Below are 27,908 nucleotides of genomic sequence, written 5' to 3' on the forward strand. Positions count from 1 at the left end.
TTAAAGAAACCAGTTTTATGACATATATATATATATATATATATATATATATATATATATATATATACATATAGGTTTAGTACTGCTCTGATTGAATTGTTAACTGTTGCAAGAAGTATTGCCGACGTGACTTTAATTAAACATTGTTATAAATCATACGTGTAAAATCGCTGAATGTTACATGAAGTATTGATATAAAGGTATAATATAAATGCTAAGTACTTGTTGTTTGTCTTTTAACTGCAAATGGTAGATAACCTTACTGTAACTTAGCTCTTGGGTTTGAGGGGTACGTAAGTCCCAAAACATTCCCAGTAAATTAAAATGTGTAATTTTAATATACGGCTAGATTTGTCTCAGTTGCTAACAGCTGAAGGGATGATGTAACTCCAGCTAGGGCCCATGCAGGAAGCAAATGTACTGTAAGTCCGCATGGTCCCTAGTATGGTGATCTACCTTCAGTTGTTGTCAAAATAGAGCCTGTTTTTATATTGTATTGTCATCTATAGTAAAACTGTTTTAGATCTAATTACTAGTTTATATTCGAATCTGTGATAATCTAGTTATTTTACTGTCCCACGTTGACAGGTTTTTACAATTTACCATTAGTTACTATGTATAAAATCAATTGTTCTCGTCACGATATGGCTGAAATATTGCCGATGTGGCGATAACTTTAACCTCACTCACTCTCTTTTTAGCTCTTAGGTTTGAGAATAGGGGAACAAACAACAATAATAAATATATAGGGCTCGATTAAGGAAACATTAGGTGATAACGTTGTTGAACCATATAAACACAGGTTGCACCTGCTGCACAATATAGTATGATATATAATGCTTGAATCTTGGCATTGATGATTTAAAACATCATTTCGACAAAATGTTCTGGATCTAATAGAATCATTGATCTCACTTCATAACACAAGCAAAGTATCTTCTTTGAGAGGCATTTTAGAAGTTGTATAGATGAAGGAAAACCAAGTTCTATGGATAGTCAACTTCTTTATTGAACTCAGTGCGACGTTTCGGTGTAGGTACTAACACATAAAGAAATTGACTATCCATAGAACCTGGTTTTCCTTCATCTTTAAAACTTCTAATATTCCCCTCAAAGAAGGTATCCGCCGTCAACATGGAGACGTGGCAATTAAGTACATCAGCAAACTCAGCAACTTGTGCTTGATAACGGTGTCAGTACCTACACCGAAACGTCACACCCATTGCAATAAAGAAGTTTACTATCCATAGAACATGGTTTTCCTACATGCATAGTAACAGTAATATAAGGTTTTCGCAGTTGTAAGTTGCACCGATGCAAGTTCTAATTGTTGACATCGAGGATCGCTGTGTAGTTTGAGAGGTTCTGTGTTTGGGAAAATGCCGGGGAAAGACTACGTCTCGTCGCAATGACAATTCCTACACCAAACCAACCGATATATTTCGACTGTGAGGTGTGGGATTCTGGTGACTGGATATTACCTTCCCCATCTCCCCAAAGGGAGTGAAAGAGTTTAGTTTTACGCCGCACTAAGCAATGTTCAAGCTATATGGGGGCGATCTGTAAATAATCGAGTCCGGACCAGACAATCCAGTGATCAACAGCATGAGCATCGAACTACACAATTGTATAGGGAAAACGTAAACAACAAGAACTGCAGTGTATTCGACAGATATGGATTACTGTCTCTATTTGATCCTTTTAAGGTAAACATCGCAGATTTACATTGGTGTACTTAATGTAATCTGCGACAATCATGTAACATCATGTATTTGATTTCCTACTGTTAGTCTCATGGTGCTAGTTTGGTGACTTACCTTCGGTTGTCGGCCATCTATAGCCTGTTTCTATAATGTCTTGTCATTTATAGTTAAAATGTTTTAGAGTTAGTTACTAGTTTTACATTTATATATCTGTGATAAACTAGTTGTTTTACTGTCCTTCGTTATAATTTACCTTTAATTAGTATGAATGTATAACTTGATATAGTCAGGATATGAAATAATGCCGATGTGACTTACAATTTTAACTCACTAACTCCCTCACTATTTGAATCTCATTCATACATGGGTTATGCTAACTACGGAGGCCAATACACGTACTAAGATTACAAGCAACTGACGCAGCATGTGTGACGCTATTATCAGAGTATAACATGTTACTTGTGACCATGAGACCACTGAGTACAGTGAGCTCACCTTGGCCTCAGATAAAGACGGTGGAAAACCTGTCCTACGTTTGCTTCGTTCTACTTCTGGTAACTGATACGTGTTGTCACTTATTTTTTATTTATTATTGGATATTTATATAGCGCACATACCCACGCACGAGTGCATGCTCAAGGCTTTGGTATTTTTTCCCTCGATCATTATCTCTGTCCTTGATGTGGTAACTCTTTACCAGATATACCTGCAGTGGTGGTAATCGACATAGAACCAACATGGGTTTAGCCCCAATACACATAAGAAACGATATAACAAGCTCTAGTCTGATGTAAACGATATGTCAAATATCCCCGATCTAAACGATATTACAAGCACTAGCCGGATGTAAACGATATACCAAAATATCCCCGATCTAAACGATATAACATGCTATCCTGGTGTAAACGATAAGTCAAAACACCCCGATCTAAACGATGTACCAAGCTAGCCTAGTGTAAACGACATGCCAAAAACACCCCGATCTAAACGATGTACAAAGCCAGCCTGATGAAAACGATATTTCAAAATGTACCGATCTAAACAATATTACAAGCTGGCCTAATGTAAACGATTTGTCAAAACACCACGATCTAAACGATATATTAAGCCAGCCCGATGTAAACGATATCAAAATCAAAATATCCCGATCCTAAAAAAAATGGTATATCAGGCCAACCTGTTCTATTCACGGAGGCAAAGTCAAAGTTCTTTCGTCTAGGAGATATATGTAACTGCCATTACCAAAATGCGGCGTGTCCAACTACTTTGATCTCAACATTGTACTTGGCTACCTTGGTCATCTCGCAATATTACTGGGTATGTTTTAACTAAATCACCGGTAGGTCACAGGGGAACGTGTGCACAGCTGATTGCTGTTTCCGGCTCTGTATACGAGACAAATACACACGGTGTCTTAATCCCTGCATACAAGACATTGCCTTTCAAAAACAAAGTAGAAATGAAAAGGTAAATACTCCTTGTCTGTCTAATCCGGACTGCTCTTTGCTCCGGAAAAATGAGTCGGTCTCAGGCCAGTCTATAATGGACAGATTCCATTGTATGTAGCTATCCTGACCTAAACAATATATCTAGCTACTCGGATCCAAACGATATAAGAAGCTCTTCTGACCAAACTGAAATATCTCATGACATATCACGTTACCCTGATCTACCCTGATGATGGACTATAAAATACCCTGGACTAACAGAATATATAACTTAACGATGCAAATTGGTAGAAAAACATAATTTATCACCAATATTTCGTCCACAGTTTCATCTCATTCTCTGGAAAATTCAATACTCTTTGTTCACTTTGTAACACATGTTATGTTGTATGGGAGCAGTATTCACATAAACTGGAACAGTTTGTTCACCAGCCCCTGTTTATTCAATCAATAACAACATGTATAAATCACTAAAGTGACAAAGCAAGTTTGTAGGAGGTATGTCAAAGGTCGGAATATGGGACATGTCATTGCGACCCGCATGGTGTTTCCCTCAAACTGACCCACATTGTGACAATTTCGTTGTGATATGGTCTTAAAGTGAGTGAGAATGATTTTACGCTGCTTTTAGCAATATCACGGCGGGCTGCACCAGAAAGAATCCCAGTCGGCGTATATGGATCTGTTTATATGAGAGGCACAAGGCATCAAAGTGCTGTTATGGTAGATAGGAAAGTAGTTATATTGAACGACTCATTTTCATTCACGTGTGTTTGTGAATAAGTTGCTTGGTTGGTTTGTTTTTTGTTGATCCAGCAATATTCCAGCTATATGGCGGCGGTTTGTGAATAATCGAGTCTGGGCCAGACATTCCAGTGATCAACATCATGAACATCGTTCTACTACATTGGGATACGATGACATGTGTCAACGGAGTCAGAGAGCCTGACCACCCAATCCCGGTAGTCGCCTCTTACGCCAAGCACGGGTTACTGAAGACCAATTGTAACCCAGATGTTCACGGGTACTATGAATAAGTACAACACATGTCATGAATGCGTTGTAGCATCTGCATCAATTTGGGGTCCAGGGTAAAAACGTTTGATGTGGTATATTTTGATACCAGTTTTGTTTCAAGGGATATACAATTATATTATATAACTGGAGTTTGAATATGCGAGTTAACCTTTGTTTGCCATGTTGATCAATATCTGCATTGATAATGCATTGTACTGAATGTAATAATTTCTAAATGTGTAATATGATGTACTGAATTGTAATAAAAACATAATTTTCAGTGTATGTTGATCAGATAATGTGATTCAACCACTGTCAAGCACCTATCATGTCATCATAAAATATTATCATTAAACGCACATGGTTCAAATGTCAGATACGTCAGACTTTAAACTGTACATGTCTGAAAGCAAAATGATAAACCTTTGAGAGTTTACGAGTCAGGGTTCACTGTGATTATGTCGTGAGGTAAGTAGCACAACCGAGTGTGCACCATGTGTGATAAATGTGGTCGCGTGATCACTAGATCTCCTGTATAACGTCGGGGACCGTCGATATATTCACAGTGCTTCACATATACACCACCCAGTCAGTTACAGTACAGCTGAGGTGTGATATATCATCAAATTGTCAAGATACTTCATCACCACGATGGCACAGGAACGTGATGGAAAGCCTCAAGTGTAAGTGTATCTCGACAAGTCCTATCAATTTAATTGGGCCGATGAGTATCGTTTTGTGTAGCTGGTCATTATGGAACGTCATATACCAGGATACGAATCAACATAGCGACAGGCCTAAAATGTCATTGTCAAACATATAATTTTATAATGACGTTTATGAATTGTCAGGAGTTTCATCGATTGCCCTCAATTCACCGTGTACATACATTTCGGTTGTTAAAAATTAAGAATGCTGTCTTAATAGGCTGTGTCCGTAACAGCCTGGTTCCCTGGGTCTGTTGAGCCTGCGCTAACGCTCCGACACTGACCCAGGCAACCACTGCCGAATGGCGGCCTTCACTGCAGGGAGACGCGCCATACATTTATTTTAGGAAAATCCGAGAACGGGTGGTTAGAATCTTTTCATAGCATTTTTATCGATACTATGGGAAAATATAGGTCACCAGAACAACGGCCATCGTTACTTTCAGTGTACAAACACGTTATTTAAGCAGTTTCGAGACACGAAAATCGTCGTTACATTGGCGATATGTAAACAATGACACAGACCCTATTTTCATCACCGACATGTGCTTTGATACTTCGTGTCAGCTCGCTATTGCCACGAAATCATACATATAAAACATGGATCTGAACGACCACATTGATTGAATATAGTTAGCATCTTTATTTTAGCAAATGTTATCACGTGTAATTCGATGATTTGGCCCCCATTTCTTCTGTTTTGTGTGTTGGAAATAAACTGAACGCGCACTAATAGTAACTAGAAAATGGTTGTTACCACATTATATAATTAATAATAATTATTTCTAATACATCTGAAACACATAAATGATTCATTCAACAATGGTTTTTTAACAATGTATGTGGTTTCAAAAATGGAATAATATTAGAAGAATTAGGCCTATTTATTATTTGTATTCATTTGGCATACTACATTTCAATATTACATTGGGCTGATCACGGTGATGCAATAGGCATTGATCTTAAAAAGTTTAACAATAATCATAGTATGGCAACATCTGCGTGATTCTACTGGGAAGTCGATTACACATCGGACCATTATATATAACATTGAAAGTACCCCATTCCCCACCCCATATATAGGTACAGTTTTGTACATAATAGGAAAACGGACACACTATGAAATATTCATAACTGTGTGTGTTTTAACTTGTTTTGAAAGAGCCCACTCATAAAAAGGAAAGTGTGCATTGTCTAAAACACACTGATACACAACACTTCCAGATGGGGCTCATGTTTGTTAAAGACATGTTAAGTAAAAAACAGCTATTAATATTTCATAATATGTCCATTTCCTATTACAAAAACCACTGTAGCTATATCTGGGGTTGGAGAGGGGTGGGGAATTGGGTACATTCAGTTTTGAAACCTGTTGGTATTACAATCCCAATAAACAGACAGTTTAATACAGACTATCTTTGATTGCATGAAACACGCAAGCCGATGAAACAAGCTATTACAATTCCCTTAGCTGTTTAATATGAATATAGACATGAGTTATATACAACATCAAAGTTGTCTTGTCTGTCTGTCGAAGTTTTCAGATGAAAGAATTTCGATAAAAGATGTTGGTTGGTTTGTTGTTAAAGGCTGCACTCGGTTCTATTCCAGTCTGGACCAGGCAATCCAGAGATCAACAGCATGATCATCGATCCGATGAAAAATGTTACAGTGTGTTACAGACTTTATATATATAATTGCTTAAGACACATACATAATTCTTATGGCTGAGTAGTGAGTGAGTGAGTGAGTGTGTATGGTTTTACGCCGCTTTTAGCAATATTCTAGCAATATCACGGCGGGGGACACCAGAAATGGGCTTCACACATTGTGCACATATGGGGAATCGAACCCGGGTCCTCGGTGTGACGAGCGAACGCTTTAACCACTGGGCTACCCCACCGCCCCTATGGCTGAGTAATGCTCTCATACAAGCAATACATGCATATGAAACTCATCTTCAACAAAAGATCTTCCCCTTAATATACAATATTTACAGTCATTCAGTGTATGGGACATTTGTGTATCTTCCAAAACCGACTGAAAGTTTAAACCTACTACATCTGAAAAGAGCCATGGATAGTCTTAGGTGTACAGGGATAGGGACTGTAAAATTCTTTTCCACATTTAACAGTGATTTAAAATGCTGTTAATATAAGGAATCAGATAAACTGTTGATAGAACTACACCCTGATTGTTGTAGGTTGTCAAATGATCTTCACATCTTGTGCTAACCGCACATATTCAAATCAGAATATTCTAAATATGAATGAGTCTAAATAGAATAATTTTAGTATGAGGAGGGCATGTGGTACGGCATTCCCGAGGCAGTTTGCGTTTATCCAAATACAGTAGTCTGCACCAATACCTTATAGGGCTTGTGGTGTGCACAAGTTGGAGAGGGGTTCTGCCACATTCTCCCCAAACCATAGCATTGTTTGCTGTTTTGAGAAACCGTTTACGCATTTTATGCTGTACGTCTTCAATATTTTTACAATATGAGGTCCCCTATACTTCTGCACCATTACACACTATAGGAACAATCATAGCATTAAATATCATGATTAATCTTCACATGGTTTATTTTCAACTTTCTTTTGACATCTGTACAATGCAATAACAGCCTTTTTACTCTGTGCACCAAGAGAAGTTAGTGCTTTAGTCCAAATAAGTTTACAATACCCAATATCTATATAAAGATTTCAAGATACACACCATAAACTTTTGATTTTTAAAAATTAAATCACAATAGTGGACTGGTACAGAGCAAATTACCCAAAATTCAAAAGCAAAATCACTGATGGTGTGTTGAATTATGTATGCATGCACTACTGTAAAGTATAATAAATTAAAGAAAAGAATCCATAGCAGCATTTAACGAAACTAGTCAACTGATATCTGACTGAAAAATTGCTGACATCAGATGATTTGTATCAGATCTATTCTAATAACACCAGGGTTATCATGCTCAAAATAATCAATGTACAGCAAATGTATACTCTCAGCCATAAAAACTACAGTTCTCATGACAGGTTTCATTGGTAAAAATCACCCTTAATTCAACAGTTCACAAATAGTGGAATGTTTATCTGTCTAAAACGTTCTTTTTCACATATATGTTATACCAATGTTTTAACATACTGCTCATACCATGTATTTTTATATGTTCAATTTAGTAATATAAAGTAAAAAAATCATTGTTTTGAGCTGCATATGTGTGTGTATTTTTGTATATAGATCATTTGATTCACCATGTTTATTATAATCATAAACATTTCAGAATGATATTGGTATATTTGTTCAATTGTTATCAGAATGACAAACCCTGTCATTAACATCATCCATATCCTAAACGCTTTACCTTGTAATTTCACAAGGCGATCGAAAAATATATCGGCCAAACCAACCCTGAAACGATGGAAGACATGGGACATAAACGGCGATATTTTCGTCATCACATTTGCTAAAATAAAGATGCTAACTATATTCAATCAATGTGGTCGTTCAGATCCATGTTTTATATGTACGATTTCGCTCGTACGATTAGCGAGCTGACACGAAATATCAAAGCACATGTCTGTGATGAAAATAGTGTGTGTGTCATTATTTACATATCGCCAATGTAACGACGATTTTCGTGTCTCGAAACTGCTTAAATAACGTGTTTGTACACTGAAAGTAACGATGGCTGTTGTTCTGGTGACCTATGTTTTCCCATAGTATCGATGAAAATGCTATGAAAAGATTCTAACCACCCGTTCTCGGATTTTCCTATAGTAAATGTTTTGCGCGTCTCCCTGCAGCGAAGGCCGCCATTCGGCAGTGGTTGCCTGGGTCAGTGTCGGAGCGTTAGCGCAGGCGCAACCGACCCAGGGAACCATGCTGTGTCCGTAAGTGGGTCACGGCACTTCGCGAGACCTTAGTACTCCCAATGACGATCAACCTACACTTGGTCCAGTCTAGTAAAGTCATATTCAGCGGTCGCGCAATTTCGAATCAGAACTGTTTCTTGAATATACGCTTGTCACCCGAAATCTGGTACCGGAAGTAAGCTGGGCCCGTCACGCATATTGCAAGTTGGTGAGGGGGCCAGCTTAGTACCGGATGTAGCGTCTCGCTGGACTTATAGACCCTATAGAATGTTAATATTGAAAATTGTTCATACCTTTGCCCGAGAGTGCCCACAGCGCAAGTATCAGGACAAGTGGGTTTTCAGATTTTGTTTCATGTTGATTCCAAAGTCGAAACTAATAAGTTAACCAGGAAAACAGCAAAGAACTGTAAATTATAATTTTATTCTAAATATACTGTTACGAGAGTGTGTTTTTTGTAATTTATATTATCATTGATTAAGTGATAGTTGTTATAGGGTCACAATGTTTCGAGTTTTGAGTGAGGGTTGTGGGTCACATTTCGCATCATGTATGTTCAATGGCAATACAATTTTAGCGGTTCGCCTTTTTTTATAGCGCTTCAGAGTTGCCGCCCTTGAGGTAATCGTTTGTATAACTATCTGTTTGGACATGGCGTAAACACGACGCTGTTCCCGAAAGTTCTGAGAGAATAATGATACAGCCACGCTTTGCTCGAATGTTCAAGGATCTGTGTCAGTATATATAAAGACTGGTTGTTGTGTTGTGCCTCACGGAATCACACACGGGGACACACACGGAATTACACAGGACTTTTCATATCAGTGGAGTTGTCTACATCTTTCTGCCGTCACCTGCCTACGGTTGTCGTCTGTCTGCCTTCATCTGACCTACATTCAAGATTGACAGTGCGAGCCTGAATGTTGTCATTGTAAACTACCTTCAATTAGAATATCTGTTCTCATTGTAAAAGTCAAGACTCTGGTGAGTTAATATTTCATATTTGTGACCCATTACTTTAGATTTGTGACTCAATTGCATTGTACCAAATATCTGTATTGTTATTCATAAGCTAGCTCATTGTTTGCTCAATATATTATTGAAAATTTTAGATTGCTGGTTCAAAGGGGACTCTTAAACCTTTTGTGACGGCAATTTAGTTAACCGTAACAATACTAAGTTCACAAATCAAGACAAATCTCGACAAAGGTTTCACCATTGCAGTACAAAATTGTGAGGTAGTACAAAAACAGAGGCAATATGATAAAGAGCAGTGATAATGGCAATTACGACAATGATGGCAACAGTAATCCAACCCGTGGTAAGACCAGACAGAGTGTGTGATGAGTGGTCATCATGCAATGCTTCTTCTGGTGACCTGAGATGTAATGTGAGTTGAGACACAACAGCTTGGTCCCTATATTGTTACGGTTTGTGAGTCCCCTATGAGACAGCAAAATAGAACACAGACAGGTCTAAAATATTCAACAATATCTTGAATAAACAATGCGCAAGGTTACAATGAATGACAGTACAGATTTCGAAAACAATATTATGGTTTCAAAAATCTAAGATATTAGGTCACAAATCTAAAATATTAACTAAATGTCTGTAGTTACCGCAGTCTTGATTCTGGTCGATGTACTGATTGAAGTGTGTTGGCAGTTGAGACGATGAGAGCGGACGACGCTAGCAGACCAATGAGCGTAAATCCAAAGCACTCCTCATCTCACCAACCAATCCTTATATACCTACCACACAGTTCTCGAGAATTCTTGCAGTACATACTCCTCACTACGGCCATTTAGATCACACTACGATCATGTAGAACTCACTCGAATGGATGCCACAGTCTTACCGGAAGCAGCAAACTGGGAGGTAACTCTAACGCCTCAACTTACTCTCAACAGGCGGGATTACATAGCCTAAGCAAGATGCGAGTTCAAATCACACTCATCGCTTTAAATTTTTGTGACCCATACTAATGAAAAGTTAATCAATGTGACATCTTAACTAACACCGCCTCCGTGGTGTAGTGGTTAGAGCGTCCGCCCAGAGAGCGGAAGGTCGCGGGTTCGATCCCCGACCGCGTCATACCAAAAGACGTTAAAATATGGTACTTGTTGGTCCCTGCCTGGCGCTCGGCATTAATGGGTACAACAAGGACTGGTCGGCTCGGAGTCAGTATAATGTGTCTGAGTGGGGTATTCATGCTTCACTGCGGCATGGTATCTCAGTGGGCTAGCACGATAAAACCAGCTTCAGTCTGGGCTAGTACAAGCAGCCGCACATACACATACACACGCATGCACGTCGTCATATGAGCGAAATATTCTCAAGCACGACGTTAAAGCCAATTTCACCTTACCTCACCTCTTAACTAACAACAACACACTCCCATAACACTATGTACAATAAAAGCAGGTGAAACATCGCTGCACCACGTGTACCACTGCCTGGAAACCAATTAGTGAGTGAGTTAAAATTTATTATTACTTTGGCAATATGGGACTTGTAAAATATATCCTGTGACATTTTCAGGATTCCTTTCGACCATGGTGACATCCACGATCTGACAAATTCCTTGGGTCATGGGTTCCAGTGTTTGCTGTATGGTGGCTTGTACCTCCCAAGGTCACCACCATCAAAGATCAAAGGAGGAAATCAACTGGAGAACTACAAAAGCATTAAAGCCGCTCAACTGAATATAGATGATGTAGTTGTTTGTGCGTATCCTAAATGCGGTAGGTACCTTTTGCATATATTTTGGACTGCATTTAACTGAGTTAATCGCGATGGTGTTCGTTTTTTGTTTGAATCCCAACGTCTTTCGATGTTTGGTACATGCTCATCTAAATATCAAACATTTTTGATCAGTCATAATAAGTTTCCTTCTACATCAGGTAGGTACTTTGTTATGCAATCAAAACGTTACAAACGTGAATTTACAACATTGAAAATGTGCAAAGGAAATGCTTTAAGTCCAGACATAGCTGATACGAAGCACTGCAGACAACTCGTGTTTAGCTTTCAGCAAAGCAACAGGCTGTCGAGCTATGGCGTCATGTCTCGTAATCCGGTTGTTATGTGTTCAATAACAAATATCAGTCTAAAATCTAGACATTAGGATGTTTTATTAACTTTGGTGAATATTTTGTCAATGTGGATGGTCAATTTATTATCCTATCTGTAATACTTTCATCCAAAACATCCAAACTGCGGTGTTGTAAGACATCTTCAAAGTAACATGTAAATTCGGCGCAGTTGTGAAAAGTGCATTTTGCTGAGAGAATAGAACTATACTTCTTATTAACATGTTACCGATAGCTCTCACAGATGGGACAGACAATCCATGTTCTTTCATCACAGAACTTACCCCGAGGAACCTACAAGGAACCTGTGCTTGTCGTAAACGTCGACCATTATAGATGAGATGATGAATTTGTGTGAGCCTGCCGTTATCTTTGTTCCTCAGTGTGGTTCGATTATCATGCTTTCTGTCAGTCCTTGTGAAGGTTCACACTCAACTGTTTACATTTTATAAGATTATTTTCATGATATAACTGAAGAAATGGTTAGGACTTTGGTGGAAAACATTACCTCACTCGAACTTTCTACTTGACCAGGTAGCCACTGGTTGTTTGAGGTGCTGGGGATGCTCACAACGGGGTCTCTTCATCACAGGAAATCCCTCCTCAGGGACCAAATGATTGACTTCATTTTCAAAGACGGCATAGAAAGTCTTCCCCCACCAAGGCTGCTCGCTACACATCTCCCTCTGCGCATGCTCCCTACACAGGTTGCGGAGAAGAGGCTCAAGTGCATTCAGATCAGGAGAAACCCCAAAGATGCATGCGTGTCGATGTATAATAACGCCAAAAACATGACCTATGAAGGAACCTTTGCGGAGTTCACAGAAGCATTTCTGTCGGGCAAATGTAAGTTACACTGCAATATTCACGCTGTGCATGAGACATCGTTCACGAAAACAGTCTTATCTTTGCGTGGTCTATACTGGTCAGATGAGAGGCATGCCTGACGTAACATGTTCACTGTCTCACCAGAGTACCGTCATGTACTCATTACAAAGGGTTCACTCGTTACGAGTCTTCTTAGGAAGGGTTCATTCCTTACGAATGTTAAAAAGGATTTTTTCTCATTAAAGTGTTATAAAGGGTTCACTCGTTACGAGTCTTCATAGGAAGGGTTCATTCCTTACGAATGTTAAGATGCTTTTTCTCATTAAAGTGTTATAAAGGGTTCGCTCGTTGCAATTGTTATCAAGGGTTCACTCGTTTAAAAGCCAGCAGAGTGGTAACTATGTCATCTCAATTTTGACGTAAATAAATAAATGCCGTGCCATCTCTAAACAAGTAGATACCGGATTAGTTGTGTCACCTGCATATAGTATGTAACTAATATGAAAAATGCGTCCACTATATCTATCTACCTTGTACATGTATATCGGTATCTAAATCCTCATGAATAACTTTGTAATGGGGTAGTTGAGTAGCATTCGCTTTCTCTGTCTCGTCCGCCTAACACCAGCGTTCTGTACCAATACAGCTAGTTACCAGTGTTACTCAGCTGTCAGTGATATAGCTACCATGTCGTCAGATTACCTTTTACTCGGGAAAGTTACTGAACATCTCAGAATAGTACCATTTCAGTTTTATTCTCAGGCTTCGCAATGATCCATTCAAAATCACCAACAATAAGTCTGACACATCCCCCTGGGCAAGAACAAGTTGAAACCGAAACACAATATGTGGGACATTTATGAGGATAAACATCATGTGTTGGCCAATTTCCGGGTTTTATTGAGTATTTGAAGCACGCAAATTCACTTGGAACCGACGGCGTTAGCCGGAGGTTTCAAATGAAATATTCCCGTTCTTCAAATACTCAATAACACCCGGAAATTTGCCAACACATGATGTTTATCGACATTGTAAACACAAAAGTAAACCAAAAGGCCCACATGGGTTTTACTGTCTGCACTCATTGACATTAAATACGGGTACAGCAGTGAAGTGTCATCAACCGGCCGTTTCAGCTGCCTCCCATGTTAGCATCTGGAACTGTTCATTTGTGACGTCATTCCGACTTTACTTCACAATATGATTTGAATGACGTCACCACTGCTGACGATACAATGGCAACAATACAATGGCGTTTGCGATATTTGTACGTGTCAATACGCAGTGAATAGTCTTGCAATTTCCGGGAATCGAATACCATTCGATCATGTTTTTCAACCAGTCAGATTAAAGAAAATGGTGGTTTACAATGGCGTTTTCACATGTTGATCATGAAAACCTACAAATATTTACTTGTAATTCATCAAAGGCATTTACTGGTTGATACAGTAGTACAAGACGAATGTTATGGATAACAAGTTCTTTCGTGAGAAACAAACAAAGAAGTTGTTGTCCATAACATTTGTCTTGTATTATTTATTTGTAGTTGAAGCATTTGTAATTGGGGGGGGGGTGGCTGGTTTTATGTTATCCGTTCAAACAACTGCTATCGTCATGTACATAAAACATTTTGAATATCCTATCAGAGATTTCTCCTGTATATCGAGCAATAGAACAATAAACCGTTAGCTCCAGTTACATAAGTGTCTAGTTCATCTGAAATGTTTGAATGGTGGTGCTACTGTTGGGACTGTAAATGCTTGCGTTTTCGTGAACGCTCAGTGTTATGTCCGATTCTGTTCTTATTCTCATCAACACTCCTTTGTCCTTCAAACCCAGTGAAAATGTTGAGGCAGTTTATACACGCTGTGCCGAATTTAATCTTTACGTATGTTTGTGATTATACTTGACATGGTGTTATAATATTCAGTAATTGGTTGGGATGCTGGGATACCACACATTACTCTTACGCCGAGGATCTCTGCTCTATTCAACAGTCTCCCAACTCCACTCACCCACCCAACTCCTTTCTGACCACGATATTTAATTTTTAAAATGGCAATGCCTTCAAGTTTCGTTAACCATACTAACGCACTGTCGTCGTTTATTCAGTACCTTATGGATCCTACCACGGCTATCTCACAAGCTGGGCAGCTGAAGTGTCCCCTGAACAACCGGTGTTCTATCTGTACTATGAGGATATGAAAGTCGTAAGTGTGAACAGTGTTCTTCGTATATGATTAACTGTCTGATGTGGCTTTCTGAAATATACATTTTTGGATTTGTTGTTTTTCATGCATGCATTCAAGAAAACATGTGTTTCAAAATACTAAAAGACACGTTCTTCATAGTACAGCGGTTAAAACGATGTAACAAGTACGAAAAGTACACATGTAAGGTTACTTTACGAATTTCACCATAATGTTGAATTGTATTTCCAGAATCCCCTGAAGTGTCTTAAGGACATGGCAAGGTTTCTGGATCTAGACGTCACAGACAGATTCTGTAAGGATGTGCTCGAGGCGTGTTCCTTCAAGAACCTGAAGGAAAAGGAAGCCAGAGATAAACAAGAAGGGCGTTACCCAGATTTCTGGAAGAAAGGTTCGGATGCGTCATTTTACAGGAAAGGTAGGCTTTACATATACTTTATAGTTAGACAAGATAGTAAACAATCTCCGATGATTGAAGGATGGATTTATAGGATGGAAATGATATTCTATATTAGGCATTCGGGGTTTTCAGCACACTTGTCTTCTCAATCATCGATACATTTGATAACTCTGTCGATAAAGATACCTACATGAAAGATAATTTTGACATATTAACACAGTTTTAATTAAAAACAAACATTAGACGTTGGACCCACATATATGTTGCCAAAGCCATTCAGCATTGGAAACCATCATGGAATTAACGCTACTTTAACGTACAGTGAGTGGGTTTGAACCTTGAATTGTTTTTCATTCACAATAGGTGTTATAGGAGAGGTGCAAAAAGGGGATTCGAACGAATGATCAGTGGACGAACACAACAGGCCCCTTGGCCTTCTGTACTCCGCAATTGTAATTAAGCTACTATCGATGTTGGATGCCATTTAGGTCTTTAAACCCCCACACACGCATATATTTCAGGTGAAATCGGAGACTGGAAGAACTGGTTCACTGTAGCAGAAAACGAGAGATTTGATCAAATATGGGGCGAGAAGATGAAGGATTCAGGCATCAAATTTACATATTCCGTTTAAGCATCCATCTCACTTTGAAGTTGATCCATTTTCAACTGCATATATATATATATATCCTTATATGTATGTATATATTATTATTTTTGTGCGTGTGTATATATATGTAACCGCTACAATCTCCCTGAACAGTAAAGATCGAAACATGTTGGAGAAAAAGGCATTCTGTTTTTATTTATCTATGTGATATTTATCACTGAACACCTGTACTATTTTTGACATTTTGTGCGTATATATACAGTATGACGTCATTACATATATATTGTGACGTCACAATATATATGTAAAGACGTCATACTGTTATCGCTACAATCTCCCCGAAGAGTAAAAATCGAAACATGTTGGAGAAAAAGGCATAATTGTTAAGCAATAAATATTTATACGACAGGGTCAAGATATTCGTGCCTGTTAGTTTTTTTATGTACACACGTTCATTCCATCCCTCAACGGCGATACAATGATTATGTTACAATAATTGTGCACAAATTATTGTACAATTATGCCCATAATACGAGCAAATCTTCCATGTGTATTCAAGAGAAACAAAATCACTAACACTGTCAGTGTAACAACATGTCACACACTTCGATGTCGAACTTGCTCAATTATATTTAAAGACTGCAAATTTTGTTTTACTGAAGACAAACTATTTACTGTCAAAGATGTTATATAGGTTACAAGATGTGCGGGATGGGGTGATCATTACACAGGTATGCAACTACAGGACCGAGACAATGTACATATACAGCATTTTCGAAATCCAAATGTAAGGTATAAATGTAAGCAAACACATTAATGAATGCGGGATTGTCCAGTTGAATATCTTTCCGTTTTATCAATTGTTAAAGCATGATACTTAATTACGAATGGAAAAAGAACTACTGTCCTGAAGAATATTTAATTCAAAAGTATAATTTTGTAACCGTATTTGTGCACTGAAACCGTGATGTATTGTTATTAACTCACTCTCCTACCCAGAGTTCCATGCGAGCAGCATAGTACCTCTGTCACAGGCCAGCGAGATGTGACGATTCGTCACATCTTGCACAGTCCATTCAAATTATTGTACATATTTCTTTTATTCTTTTATTTTTGATGAGTCTACACAATTAAAAAACGTCTTCGACAGAATTGTTTAGTTTCAATGAGAAAATTTCCTCAAACGTGTAACACTATTCCGGTTGGCGCATTGTTTACATGGGTTTTACGGCTCCTCGTGCTGTCATCGAAGCCCCACGGAGAGCAAACGATGAAGCCGCGTTTACATAATGTATTGTCATAAACCTTACTGCCGCAGTTATAGAAGAATATCTATGTAAAACATTATTAAGAGCGAACCGAAAAGCTTGCGCCACTCTCTTCTTATTTACGAATATGTGCGTTTGTTTACAAACAAGAGAAAAAGTCTGGTCACGTGATGTGCAGATTAGCCTCTGGCAGTGATGTTATGCTAAGTCATCGCTGCGTCGGAGTGTCTTACTAACTATGTTATCAAAGACATGATGACGTCACAAACATAACGTTTCTGTAACCTTTGACTACGTTATAAATACGTCAGCTTCTATTGTCACTAACTGTTATGACATGCGTATGACGACATAGATACTACCTATATGTGTCATGTAGTCATGTGACTACGCTTAGTTTTCATTACACCTGGAGTATAGGTAATTATACCACGAGTGTTTATCCGTTGAACTGCTGAGTTGAACCATGGCTCCTTTGTTTTAGACCAGGGTTTAACTGACTGCCAAACCAGTTAAAACCCGGAACGGAACTACTTTCCAAACAACATCAGCATTTCACTGGTGAATTACGGGACCCTCGTAGTCTAACCTATACATAATGCCATCGGATACATTGCCACAGTCAACTAAGGCATAAAGTTAAAAGTACCATTTCCCTTTTATCAATAAAACCGTACTACCCCAGTGAAATACGAAGTGATTCCACGTTGGCTATGATTTGAATGTGTTTCCATGTTAATTAAGTGACAATGCAACAAACAGGAAACATATGCATGTTAACGAAATACGTTTCCTATATGTAATGAATATCTGCAGTAACTAATGTAACTGTGTTGAATACATGTAGTTTGCCCCTCCCCTATGTGTAGTGTTATAAACTGTAGTTTTGCCCAGAAGTGTTTTAGTAAATTCACAAGGACGACGGGATCAAACAGGAACTGACGTGAAATGGCGTCGCTCTGGGGGTGTACAAAGCAAAATAAAAGCGACTGAGCAACGATGGTTGACTGCCATTAAATATATTGACTGCTGTATGTTGCAATATATGTTGCAACCAGTGAACAGGTGGTTCTAAAACTTTCGAAGCACTGCCCATTCCTGTAGCTGGACAAAGGACGTGATCCTTAAGGCTATCCACCTCGACCAACTCTGAAGCTGATGTGGCAAGGAGACGGCGGTGTGTATGTTTGATATGTGCCATGGGAGATGTATGATATAATCTCGCAATAATTCTTTCAAGAGAAATATATTGGATACTTATCTACTAACAATATACACTTGTTTCACCTATAGGGGATATGATAACATCATCATGAAAGAAATGAATTTGATGACAATGTTATCAGGATACTTTTAGTAAATAAATTTCCTCCGCATTTCATTGCTGATATAGTGCCCTCTATGATTCATTTTGAAGGACGCGTTGTCAGTATGAAATTGTGAGGAGGTTGGGGATTCTATTTTCAGATTATTTAAAGATAAATTAACCCACGCATAATTTCAGCCATGACAGTCATAATATTAAAATATCCCGTTTTTCCGTGAGTGAGTGAGTTAGTTTTACGCCGCTTTTAGCAAAATTCCAGCAATTTCACGGTGATGGACACCAGGAATTGGCTTCCCACATTGTACCCATGAACCCGTGAAGATCCGAGTTAGAATTGATCTTCAGTAACCCATGCTTTGCGTAAGAGGCGACTAAAGGGATCGGGTGGACAGGCTCACTGACTTCATTGACACATGTCATCGGTTCCCAGTTGCGTAGATCGATGCTCCTGCTGTTGATCACTGGATTGTTTGGTCCAGACTCGATTATTTACAGACCGCCGCCATATAGCTGGAACATTGCTGAGTGCGACGTAAAACTAAAGTCACTCACTCATTGTGCCCATGTGGGGAATCGAACTTAGGTCTTTGGCGTGACGAGCGAACGCTTTAACCACTAGGCTTCCCCACCGTCCTCCAGGTTTTTGAAATTCCAAGGCATATCACATACTGTATATAATGACCATATTTACGCTATAAACCCAACAAAGGAAAAGAAAAGTATTTCTTGAAGTTTAAATTTTGCTCTCCAAATGTACCTTAAAGCTTCGTTCAATTACTGGCATCAGATAATGTCCAGAACCAAATTCTCGACAATTGAATATACTTTCAAGTAATATCTCATGAGATGCCAGCTCACATTAACAGCATAATGGCATCGTTATTTGCTTTTCCTCCTCGCATCATCATTTCCACAATTATTACACAGTTTTTGCCAAAACGGAAACTTTCGTCTGAAAATGATAAACAGTAAAAACTGCACTGACTGACTGAGTTTGGTTTTACGCCGCTTTTAGCAATATTCCAGCAACATCACGGCGGGGGACACCAGAAATGGGCTTCACACATTTTACCCATGTGGGGATTCGAACCCGGGTCTTCGGCGTGACAAGCCAACGCTTTAACCATTAGGCTACCCCACCGCCCCCACTGCACTGACAATAGCAACCGAGTGTTGTATGGAAATCAGTGTAAACATACAGCCAAATTTAATACACATTCATTAGCTTCTTCAACAACGCATGCTTGAACAGTGCCAAAACTTAACCAGTCTTTCAAAAAGGATTGGGTGTTTAGGGTCACTGGTTCTGGTAACCTCTACTACTAAAACTGCTTCACATTTTGTGAATATCTACGAAACACACAGTCGATTAGCTCAGACACCTAAAACGTTTCAAGGTTATGACATGTGTGGAACAGACCTCCTTTGCGAAATCATTTATGAAATATATATAAGACTCAATGTACATCCCTGAAGAACCTAATTGTAGCATTCTTAATTGTTTCATTGTGCCATTTGTGCAAAACTATCATATGAAATCACCTGCACCATGAGTATGTTGCTAGTCGTGGGATGTATAAAGAAGATGCAATAGACAAATGATCATTGAGCATTACTGAGTATAGTACAGTTGAGAGAGAGAGAGAGAGAGAGAGAGAGAGAGAGAGAGAGAGAGAGAGAGAGAGAGAGAGAGAGAGAGAGAGAGAGAGAGAGAGAGAGAGAGAGAGAGAGAGAGAGAGAGAGAGAGAGAGAGAGAGAGAGAGAGAAGAGAGTCTGTGTGTGTGTGACACAGGTGATGCTGTATTACAAGTGTGCGTCCAACTCCTAGCCAGCCAGGCAGATTGTTTATGGCAGTGTTGTTTCCCTTTGTCAAACTGACGTGTTATTCCCATAACCGCAAGTCATAAGATATTGCAGAGCACCATATGACCGAAAATGAAGCAAAATCGGTCGAGGTCAGGTCACGTGTGGACGATAACATGGATATGTTCGCGCATTGGACATTTATAACATCAGCTTGTATAAAAGCATAGCATTTATACGCATATGATAAAGGCAAGTTTTCATTAAATCATTTGAGGGAAATGAAATGTGATACACACAGTAGTCAAGTGACTGAGTTGAGTTGAGTTGGGCTTTACGTCACATCGGCATTATTCCAGCCATATAGTGACGAGAACAAGTTTGCATTAATAAACATTGTAGGTAGAGAGTCGGAATGAGTTTTATTTCAAAAACATATATTCATTACATTGTCATTTAAAAACAGAAAAAGTCATTACACCAAATTTAAATGCAGGCAATTCGTTAGTCACATTACACAGTTACAATTTATGATACAGATCAACTTCCCTCAGGTAGTTCACTATCAGATGAGCGCTCACGCGGGAGAACAGATCTTTCAGATTTGTTGCATTATAATGTGAGTCCCTTGCAGACGATAAGTCCACACAGTCAAGCAGAATATGCTTGATGGTGAAAACCTCATCGCAAGAGACACACATGGGGGGTCCATCCCCATCCGTCTTCAGCAGATAGTCATGTGTAAACCGACTGTGTCCAATACGACATCGTCGTAAAATTACCTCATCACGTCTTGACTGACAACCCACGTAGGTGTAACCAATTGTTGGCTTCAATTCATACAGTTTATTTCTTCCTACTTGAGTGTCTCACCTTTTTTGCATGAGGTCCCGAGTATAGCTTTGGATAGTGGGTTTGAAATCACTGTACGTGATCAGCAGTGGAGATAAGGGCTTGTCAAGAGCTGCTTTAGCTGCATCATCGGCCTTTGTGTTACCTGCTATGCCGACGTGACCCGGCAGCCAGCAGAGGGCGATGTCACATTGGCCAGTAGAAAGGTTAATGTAAAGTTCTAAAATATCCAGGATGATTTGGTGACTTGAAGTAAGTTTTTGAAGTGATTGAAGGCAAGATAATGAATCTGTAAAAACGATGAAGTTTTTGGAGTGCTTCTGCTGTTTAATGTAGGTGAAAGCTGAGAAGATAGCTTAGGCCTCGGCAGTAAAAATGGAACTGTTGTCGGGAATCCTATAGGAGACAGTCTTGGATCCAATGACTGTAGCATCTTGGCCCTCATCCTTGGATCCGTCTGTGAAAATGGATCTATGGTGTCCTACTTGGAACGTAACTGGTTGTATTGCTGCTGGAACACCAAAGTATTTGTTTCGGACCTTTTGAGTTTAGTGAGGGTAAGACCGACCTGTGGCTTCACCATCTGCCAGGGTGGTGAAGACAGGAGTCGGTAAGGTGCTATGATATTGAGATTAATGTTAGCTGCAGATATGTGTGGTTGAATTCTGATTCCAAGTGGTGGAACCAGGCTTGGCAGTTTAGGAAACAGGTTTTTATAGAGAGGGTTGAAAACGCAATTGTATGCTGGATTTGACTGATTTGAACGGAATTTAGTGATATACTGCAGTGAAAGTTTAATGCGGCGTTGTTCAAGGGAAGGTTCGTTAGCCTCTGCATATAGACTGTCTACCGGAGAGGTCCTAAAAGCTCCCAGGCAGAGCCTCGACCTTGGTGGTGGATAGAATCTAATCTTTCTGAATTGCTTTTGCAGGCTCCGCCATAAACAATGGAGCCGTAGTCTAGTTTAGAGCGAACCAAAGATCTGTACAAGTGAAGGAGGGTAGTCTGATCCCTCCCCACTCTGTATTTGAAACGACTTTTAGAAAGTCCAGAGTCTTCAAGCACTTGGTTTTCAAATATTTTATGTGTGGTAAGAATGGCAGGTGACGGTCGAATGAGTCTCAGGAATTTGGCCTTTTCTACTACCTTAATAGGAGTACCATCTAAAGATAGGTCTTGATCCTTGTGTGGTTTGTATTTACGACAAAAGTGAATACAATTTTGGGGGGATTTTGAGAACTTAGAGCCATTTTCATTAGCCATTTTTGGAATTTGTTAAGACAGAGTTGTAGCTGCCTTTCTATTGCGTGCATGTTCTAACCACGACATGAAATATTAAAAACTTCCACGAAAAGGGACCCATCAAAACAACTGTTCAAGACGTTAGTGAGGCTGTTAATGTTGATGCTAAAAAGGGTGACAGACAAGATGCTGCCTTGGGGGACGCCCTGATCTTGGTGGAAATAATCAGAAAATGTGGAACCTACGGGTACTTGAAATTGTCTGTTGTTTAAAAAATGAGATATGAACTGAGGTAATCTGCCCCTCAATCCAAATTCATATAAATCTTTTAAGATACCATGTTTCCCCGTTGTATCGTATGCTTTTTCTAAATCGAAAAAAGATAGATACTGTATGCTGTTTGTTAACATTATCATTTTTTATAAAAGATTCCAGACGCACCAGATGGTCAATGGTACTTCGGTTCTTTCGGAAACCACATTGAGGTCACTAAGGAGGTTATTGGTCTCCAAGTACCAGATTAATCGATTGTTGACCATGCGCTCCATGGTTTTACAAACACAGCTAGTTAGCGATATAGGACAGTAGTTTGAGGGATCAGTATGATCCCGGCCAGGCTTTGGTATAGGGATGATAATGGCATTGTGCCACGAAGGAGGAAAGTTGCCGGTTGTCAAATGTCCCTTAGTTACGTGATGTGTATTTGTCTGTATGTTTACACTGATTTCCATTCAACACTCGGTTGGTATTGTCAGTGCGGTGTGTACTGTTTATCATTTTCAGACGAAAGTTTCCGTTTTCGCAAAAAGGTGCATAACAATTGTGGAAATGATGATGCGAGGAGGAAAAGCACATAACGATGCCATTATTCTGTAAATGTCATCAAATATATTGAGTAGCTTTTCCAAACTTGAATCAGCTCCTGCCGCAGTGTCGTGAGCCTGGCCCAGGGCAGTACGTAATTGATGGAGAGAAAACGTTTCAATGTAATCCGCACCATTATCAGAGTTAAAATTGACTGATTTCTTTTCTTGTTGCGTTTGGTATTTCTGGAACTTTGGGTTATAATTTGTGGAAGAGGAGTGGTTTGCCAAAGTTTCGCCAAGTTTATATGCAATTTCAAATTTATTTGTTAAAAGAGAGTGCCCAAGGTTGGTTTAAAACAGAATATATGTGATTGTGCCCCTTACATAGTTTGCATTCAACATCAATCATCAAAGTGCCTGTTTTCAAGCGTTCCTTGTATCGATCGCTTGTGCTGCCATGTCAGGAGAAGATTATTAAGACGTGATGTGTATATCAGGCCGAGGTGCTGGCTTTACCTGCAGAAGCCATTATGCATTTCCTTCTATTCTGACAATTACCTAACAAATGTGTGATCTTGTTATGTGGTTGACGTGGGCAGTAATTATGGTTAATATATAGTTGTCTGTGAATGGCATGTAGAAATGACAGACATAAACGGTGAAAGTATATGGATGATAAACTCCTGATAAACACAACGTTTCGGAGTGTATTCTTGAATTTCTGATGAAGGAGTAAGACTCAGTTGTCGTATTCCTCATATTACATGTTAAGGCCAGATTTAATCGTGCGATGAGGATGCTGGGAAATGTCGTACGCTTGGCGTGTGAAATGATTAATGGCAGCTTGGGTAACGTCGATTACTTAGTTGATTGACTGAACCCCAAATTGTACGCGTGACATACGAAGTGATTAATTGCATATTGGGGGAGGTCGGTGACTTAGTTGATTGAACAAAAACAAATAAAGAAGACTTTGCTTCGTTCACAGACCTGACTCAGGGCCAAAATATGCGACAGTCCCCGAGGTTAAGATGGTCGATCTCAACAACTCCAAGGGACATGGCTTCATGTGTTATCAGTACGAGGGTATATATTGGAGTTTGTGGCCTCGTCAAATATCCAAAGGGAAGAACCCAGTTGAGGAATTCAAGCGTCTCAAAGATTGCACAATTGAAGAAGATCGCATCGTAATATGTGCTTATCCCAAGTGTGGTATAATGCTAACTAGTTTCCTCAATCTATAATAGCGCTGTACAAATGTAAAAGTTCATCAGTTATTTATAAGACTTGCATGATGTAGCTACCTACATAGAAACGTATAACGTATATGCCCATACGCTTAACTGCTTTAAGAGTCACCACAAGTAACCCAATGTAAAAGTCCAACTGTTTTTGTCCGCGTCGATCACTACTTCCAACACTAAGAGTGTTTTCTTCTTGGTGAAAGAAACGAATTGTCTGCCACACAATAGTTATCAGGACATTCAGGCATGTCAGGCGAACAACTGTTATATTCCACAAAATGGTGTAACGGTTCAATGAGAAAAATAAATTTCATTCAAGTAGCATGTCGGTTCTGTGGACAACTCTCACTTTTACCATGTTAATTTAAGTTTTTACCAATTAAAAAATAACTTGACAACATGACGTTGAACAAGAATTTATTACATATAAATTTATCAAAGTCAGTAATGTCAAATATTATACAAACCAGAACAAACTTCTCTAAAAGTAAGTTCTGTCTCAAGCAAAGCTTGGATGAGTATACTTACATAATATTGTTCTCGGTAGATACCGGTGAAAATATATACGGAAAAACAGCGACTCGCATCCACCACAATCAGTCTAGAACTGTCAATTCTCAACTTACCAGGAACTACGTCACGATCCTCATGACGTAATTTGTTTACAGTCAACAAGCAAAACATATTAATTTATTATTGGTGCAGAATTATTACATGTAGAGCGTCAATGGATTCATTATAATTTTGGAAATGTCTTTTGACGCTTAAAATACAGAATTTGCAAAAGTAATTTTGTCAACGAACTGTGTACACATAATCTCATGACGTCTTCATCAAATATGGCCGCCTCTATGGATAACATTGCCGAAGCAATAGGGCCCGTAAGTCTCGTTCTGCTGTACTTCCGGTTACGAACTTCCGGTGACAAGCTTAAACCAGCTCCAGTACCTCAATGCGCAGCTAGCTATGCGACTCATAAAATGCTATAGACAACATCCTAGTCTCTCGATTTGACAGCAGTTTGACGTCTGGCAAACAAGGTTATATGTTTCGTGTTTGGCTGCAATCACCGAAGTGGTCGTGAATCATGTATTTTTTGTCGGTTACCGAAGGAAAAGAGAAGTTTATGGGGACGTAATTCGCCTAAGACTATACAAAATAAAGTAAAGAGAGTACCGTAGTGGCTTGTATCGATATATGTTCAAAGTACGTCCATCACCATCTGACCCCTGTTCTCAGTGCATAAACTAACTCTTCCTCTCACATTACACATTGTGTTAGTAAGTCTAAACACCACATCATATGATGTGAATTATCTTAACTATGAACTGCTTAAAATTTCATGTTTCAAGAGACTAGACAGATGTCCATCATCTGAAAATGACAGAATTTGCTCCTGTCATTTTCAGAATGGTGATAAAAGCACCAACCCTACCCTCTTTCCTCACAATGAGGGCAAGCTTTTCCAGTTTGAGGATCTTACATCGAAACGGTTTGTTGTATCAGGAGTGTGCTCACTGAGGAAACAAAACAAAACAGTTCCTTTTCTTCAGCTGAGTTTATTACAGTATAGGTACAGTTAATACGTTTTCTCACTTTATGCTGCTTTTCATGCTAAAGACATTATTTAGTTTAATAATAAACTGTTGAAACAAATAGTGGTAAGGATAAATTATATGGATGAACAACTGTTTTATTTACAATGAGGAGCGATGTTTCGGTGTACATTCTAACACTGTTATCAAGCAAGTAATTTACAGGGTAGTGTAGGGAGGCATATGAAACAGATATGAAGTATCTTTTTCACCATAGGGCAGAGAAGCCTGTTAAGTTTTGCAAAGACACGATTGAACTTAGATCAGTGTATACTTAATATCTGTACACCACATCACTTGCTTGATATTAATGATAACAGTGTTAAAATCTACACCAAAATGTTTCTCTTCTTTATAAATAAAGTCGCTGTTCATCCATATAGCTTATTACTCCAACTTCTATATGACTCTAAAAGAAAATGAACATTGGAGGAAGCATATAATACACAATCTGTGAACAATGGTTGAGGTTTATCGATATCTATCAAGATTCCCATCCATATCATGGTGACATGGAGTTACATCACGAATTGGTAACCAATATTGAATACTCTGTGTACAAAAGGCAATACACAAGATATTCATGCAAAATGGAACATTTCATGGTTCATATTTTTTGTACTTTCCAAAAGAGTCAAACACGTTAAAGAACATCAGTTTAATGGTTATAATAATACATGAGGTGAATAAAAAAATATTCCAACTGCAAAATATTTAAGTACCTAAAATTTGCCCTTGTATCCGTAAACTGAAGTCTGCAAAATGACATGGTATCACAAATTAATCAATAATTCATTTCATACAATCTTGTCAGTCTGAAACATTTTCAAACCACAAATATAAGATAATGACAGTATTCACATATTAACTTTAGCCATAATTAAGCCACTAAAACACAGATTTTTTTTCCTCAGAACTAGAAGGCAGCAGGACGCAATGCACATGGCAACCAAATCTAGTGAAAATCAAGAGCAAGCTGAAACAGAAATAGCACAAGCAGACTATCATGTAAGCTACAATTTGAATCAGTATGAAAATATGGAAGAAAATAATAGTTGATTTAAAATGACAAAGAAACAATAAAGATTTTTGTTAATTTTTCCATACTATTTCTCACTTAAACATTCAAAATCCATCTAATCACAGGTTGAAAACCAGCATGGGTACGCAATAACATGCAAACCTAACTGCATCAAGCTCAACACACTTCTCAACACAGAGATTACAAAGCTTAAACATGATATCGTTTCCCTTGAAAATGACCTCCAACAACTGCGCCAAAGTCGACATCGCTTTTCTATTGATGACATCAAAGACAATGAGGATAAGGTATAATCAATCATAAAAACATTCCTTTTTCAGAACGACTAGATTGAAACGTATGTTATATTTGGGATTACACTTTCTTAGTAAAGTACAAATTCTAGTACTTTTGGGGGTTGAGTCCCATCCGGGATTCGAACCCACACCCTCGTGGGTTAGCGGGTTAGGCGGCTGACTTTGTGTACTGGCTCACACCCTCAAGGTCAGGCACCAAATCGCCAGTACACAAAGTCAGCCGCCTAACCCGCTAACCCACGAGGGTGTGGGTTCGAATCCCGGATGGGACTCAACCCAAAAAAGTACTAGAATTTGTACTTTACTAAGAAAGTGTAATCCCAAATATAACATACGTTGCGTTTGACCACTTTCTACATGGCATTGTGTAATCATAGACTAGTTTGAAGCACTCTATGCACTGGACAAGAGATCATCTGTAATGCTAATGCGTTCGGTTTTTAAATAACATTTAACACTCTTAAATCAACGATAAAGGACTGCAAAATTGAAAAAAGAGTGGCTTTAACTTCTAATTAAAAATGATCACTTTTGCTAGGGCTGATC

General features: G+C 38.8%; 1 protein-coding gene across 2 annotated transcripts in view; it reads left to right on the top strand.

Annotated features, from left to right (window-relative positions):
• Positions 1-4,627: 4,627 nt before the first annotated feature.
• Positions 4,628-27,908, top strand: part of LOC124270674 (sulfotransferase 1A2-like) — a 40,690-nt gene continuing 17,409 nt past the window's right edge. The window contains exons 1-6 of one of the 2 annotated variants that reach the window (XM_046705705.1): positions 4,636-4,851; positions 11,289-11,491; positions 12,374-12,685; positions 14,780-14,877; positions 15,109-15,295; positions 15,799-16,058. In XM_046705705.1, the coding sequence (XP_046561661.1) occupies positions 4,820-4,851; positions 11,289-11,491; positions 12,374-12,685; positions 14,780-14,877; positions 15,109-15,295; positions 15,799-15,911 (945 nt within the window). In that variant the 5' untranslated portion in view covers positions 4,636-4,819 and the 3' untranslated portion in view covers positions 15,912-16,058. Of the gene's footprint in view, positions 4,852-11,288; positions 11,492-12,373; positions 12,686-14,779; positions 14,878-15,108; positions 15,296-15,798; positions 16,059-27,908 lie in introns of those variants that run through there. The other variant, XM_046705706.1, reaches the window with a different exon arrangement.

This window comes from Haliotis rubra, unplaced genomic scaffold (genome assembly GCF_003918875.1).
Source record: "Haliotis rubra isolate DU_JTF1 unplaced genomic scaffold, ASM391887v1 Scf1535, whole genome shotgun sequence".
NCBI lineage: Eukaryota > Metazoa > Mollusca > Gastropoda > Lepetellida > Haliotidae > Haliotis > Haliotis rubra.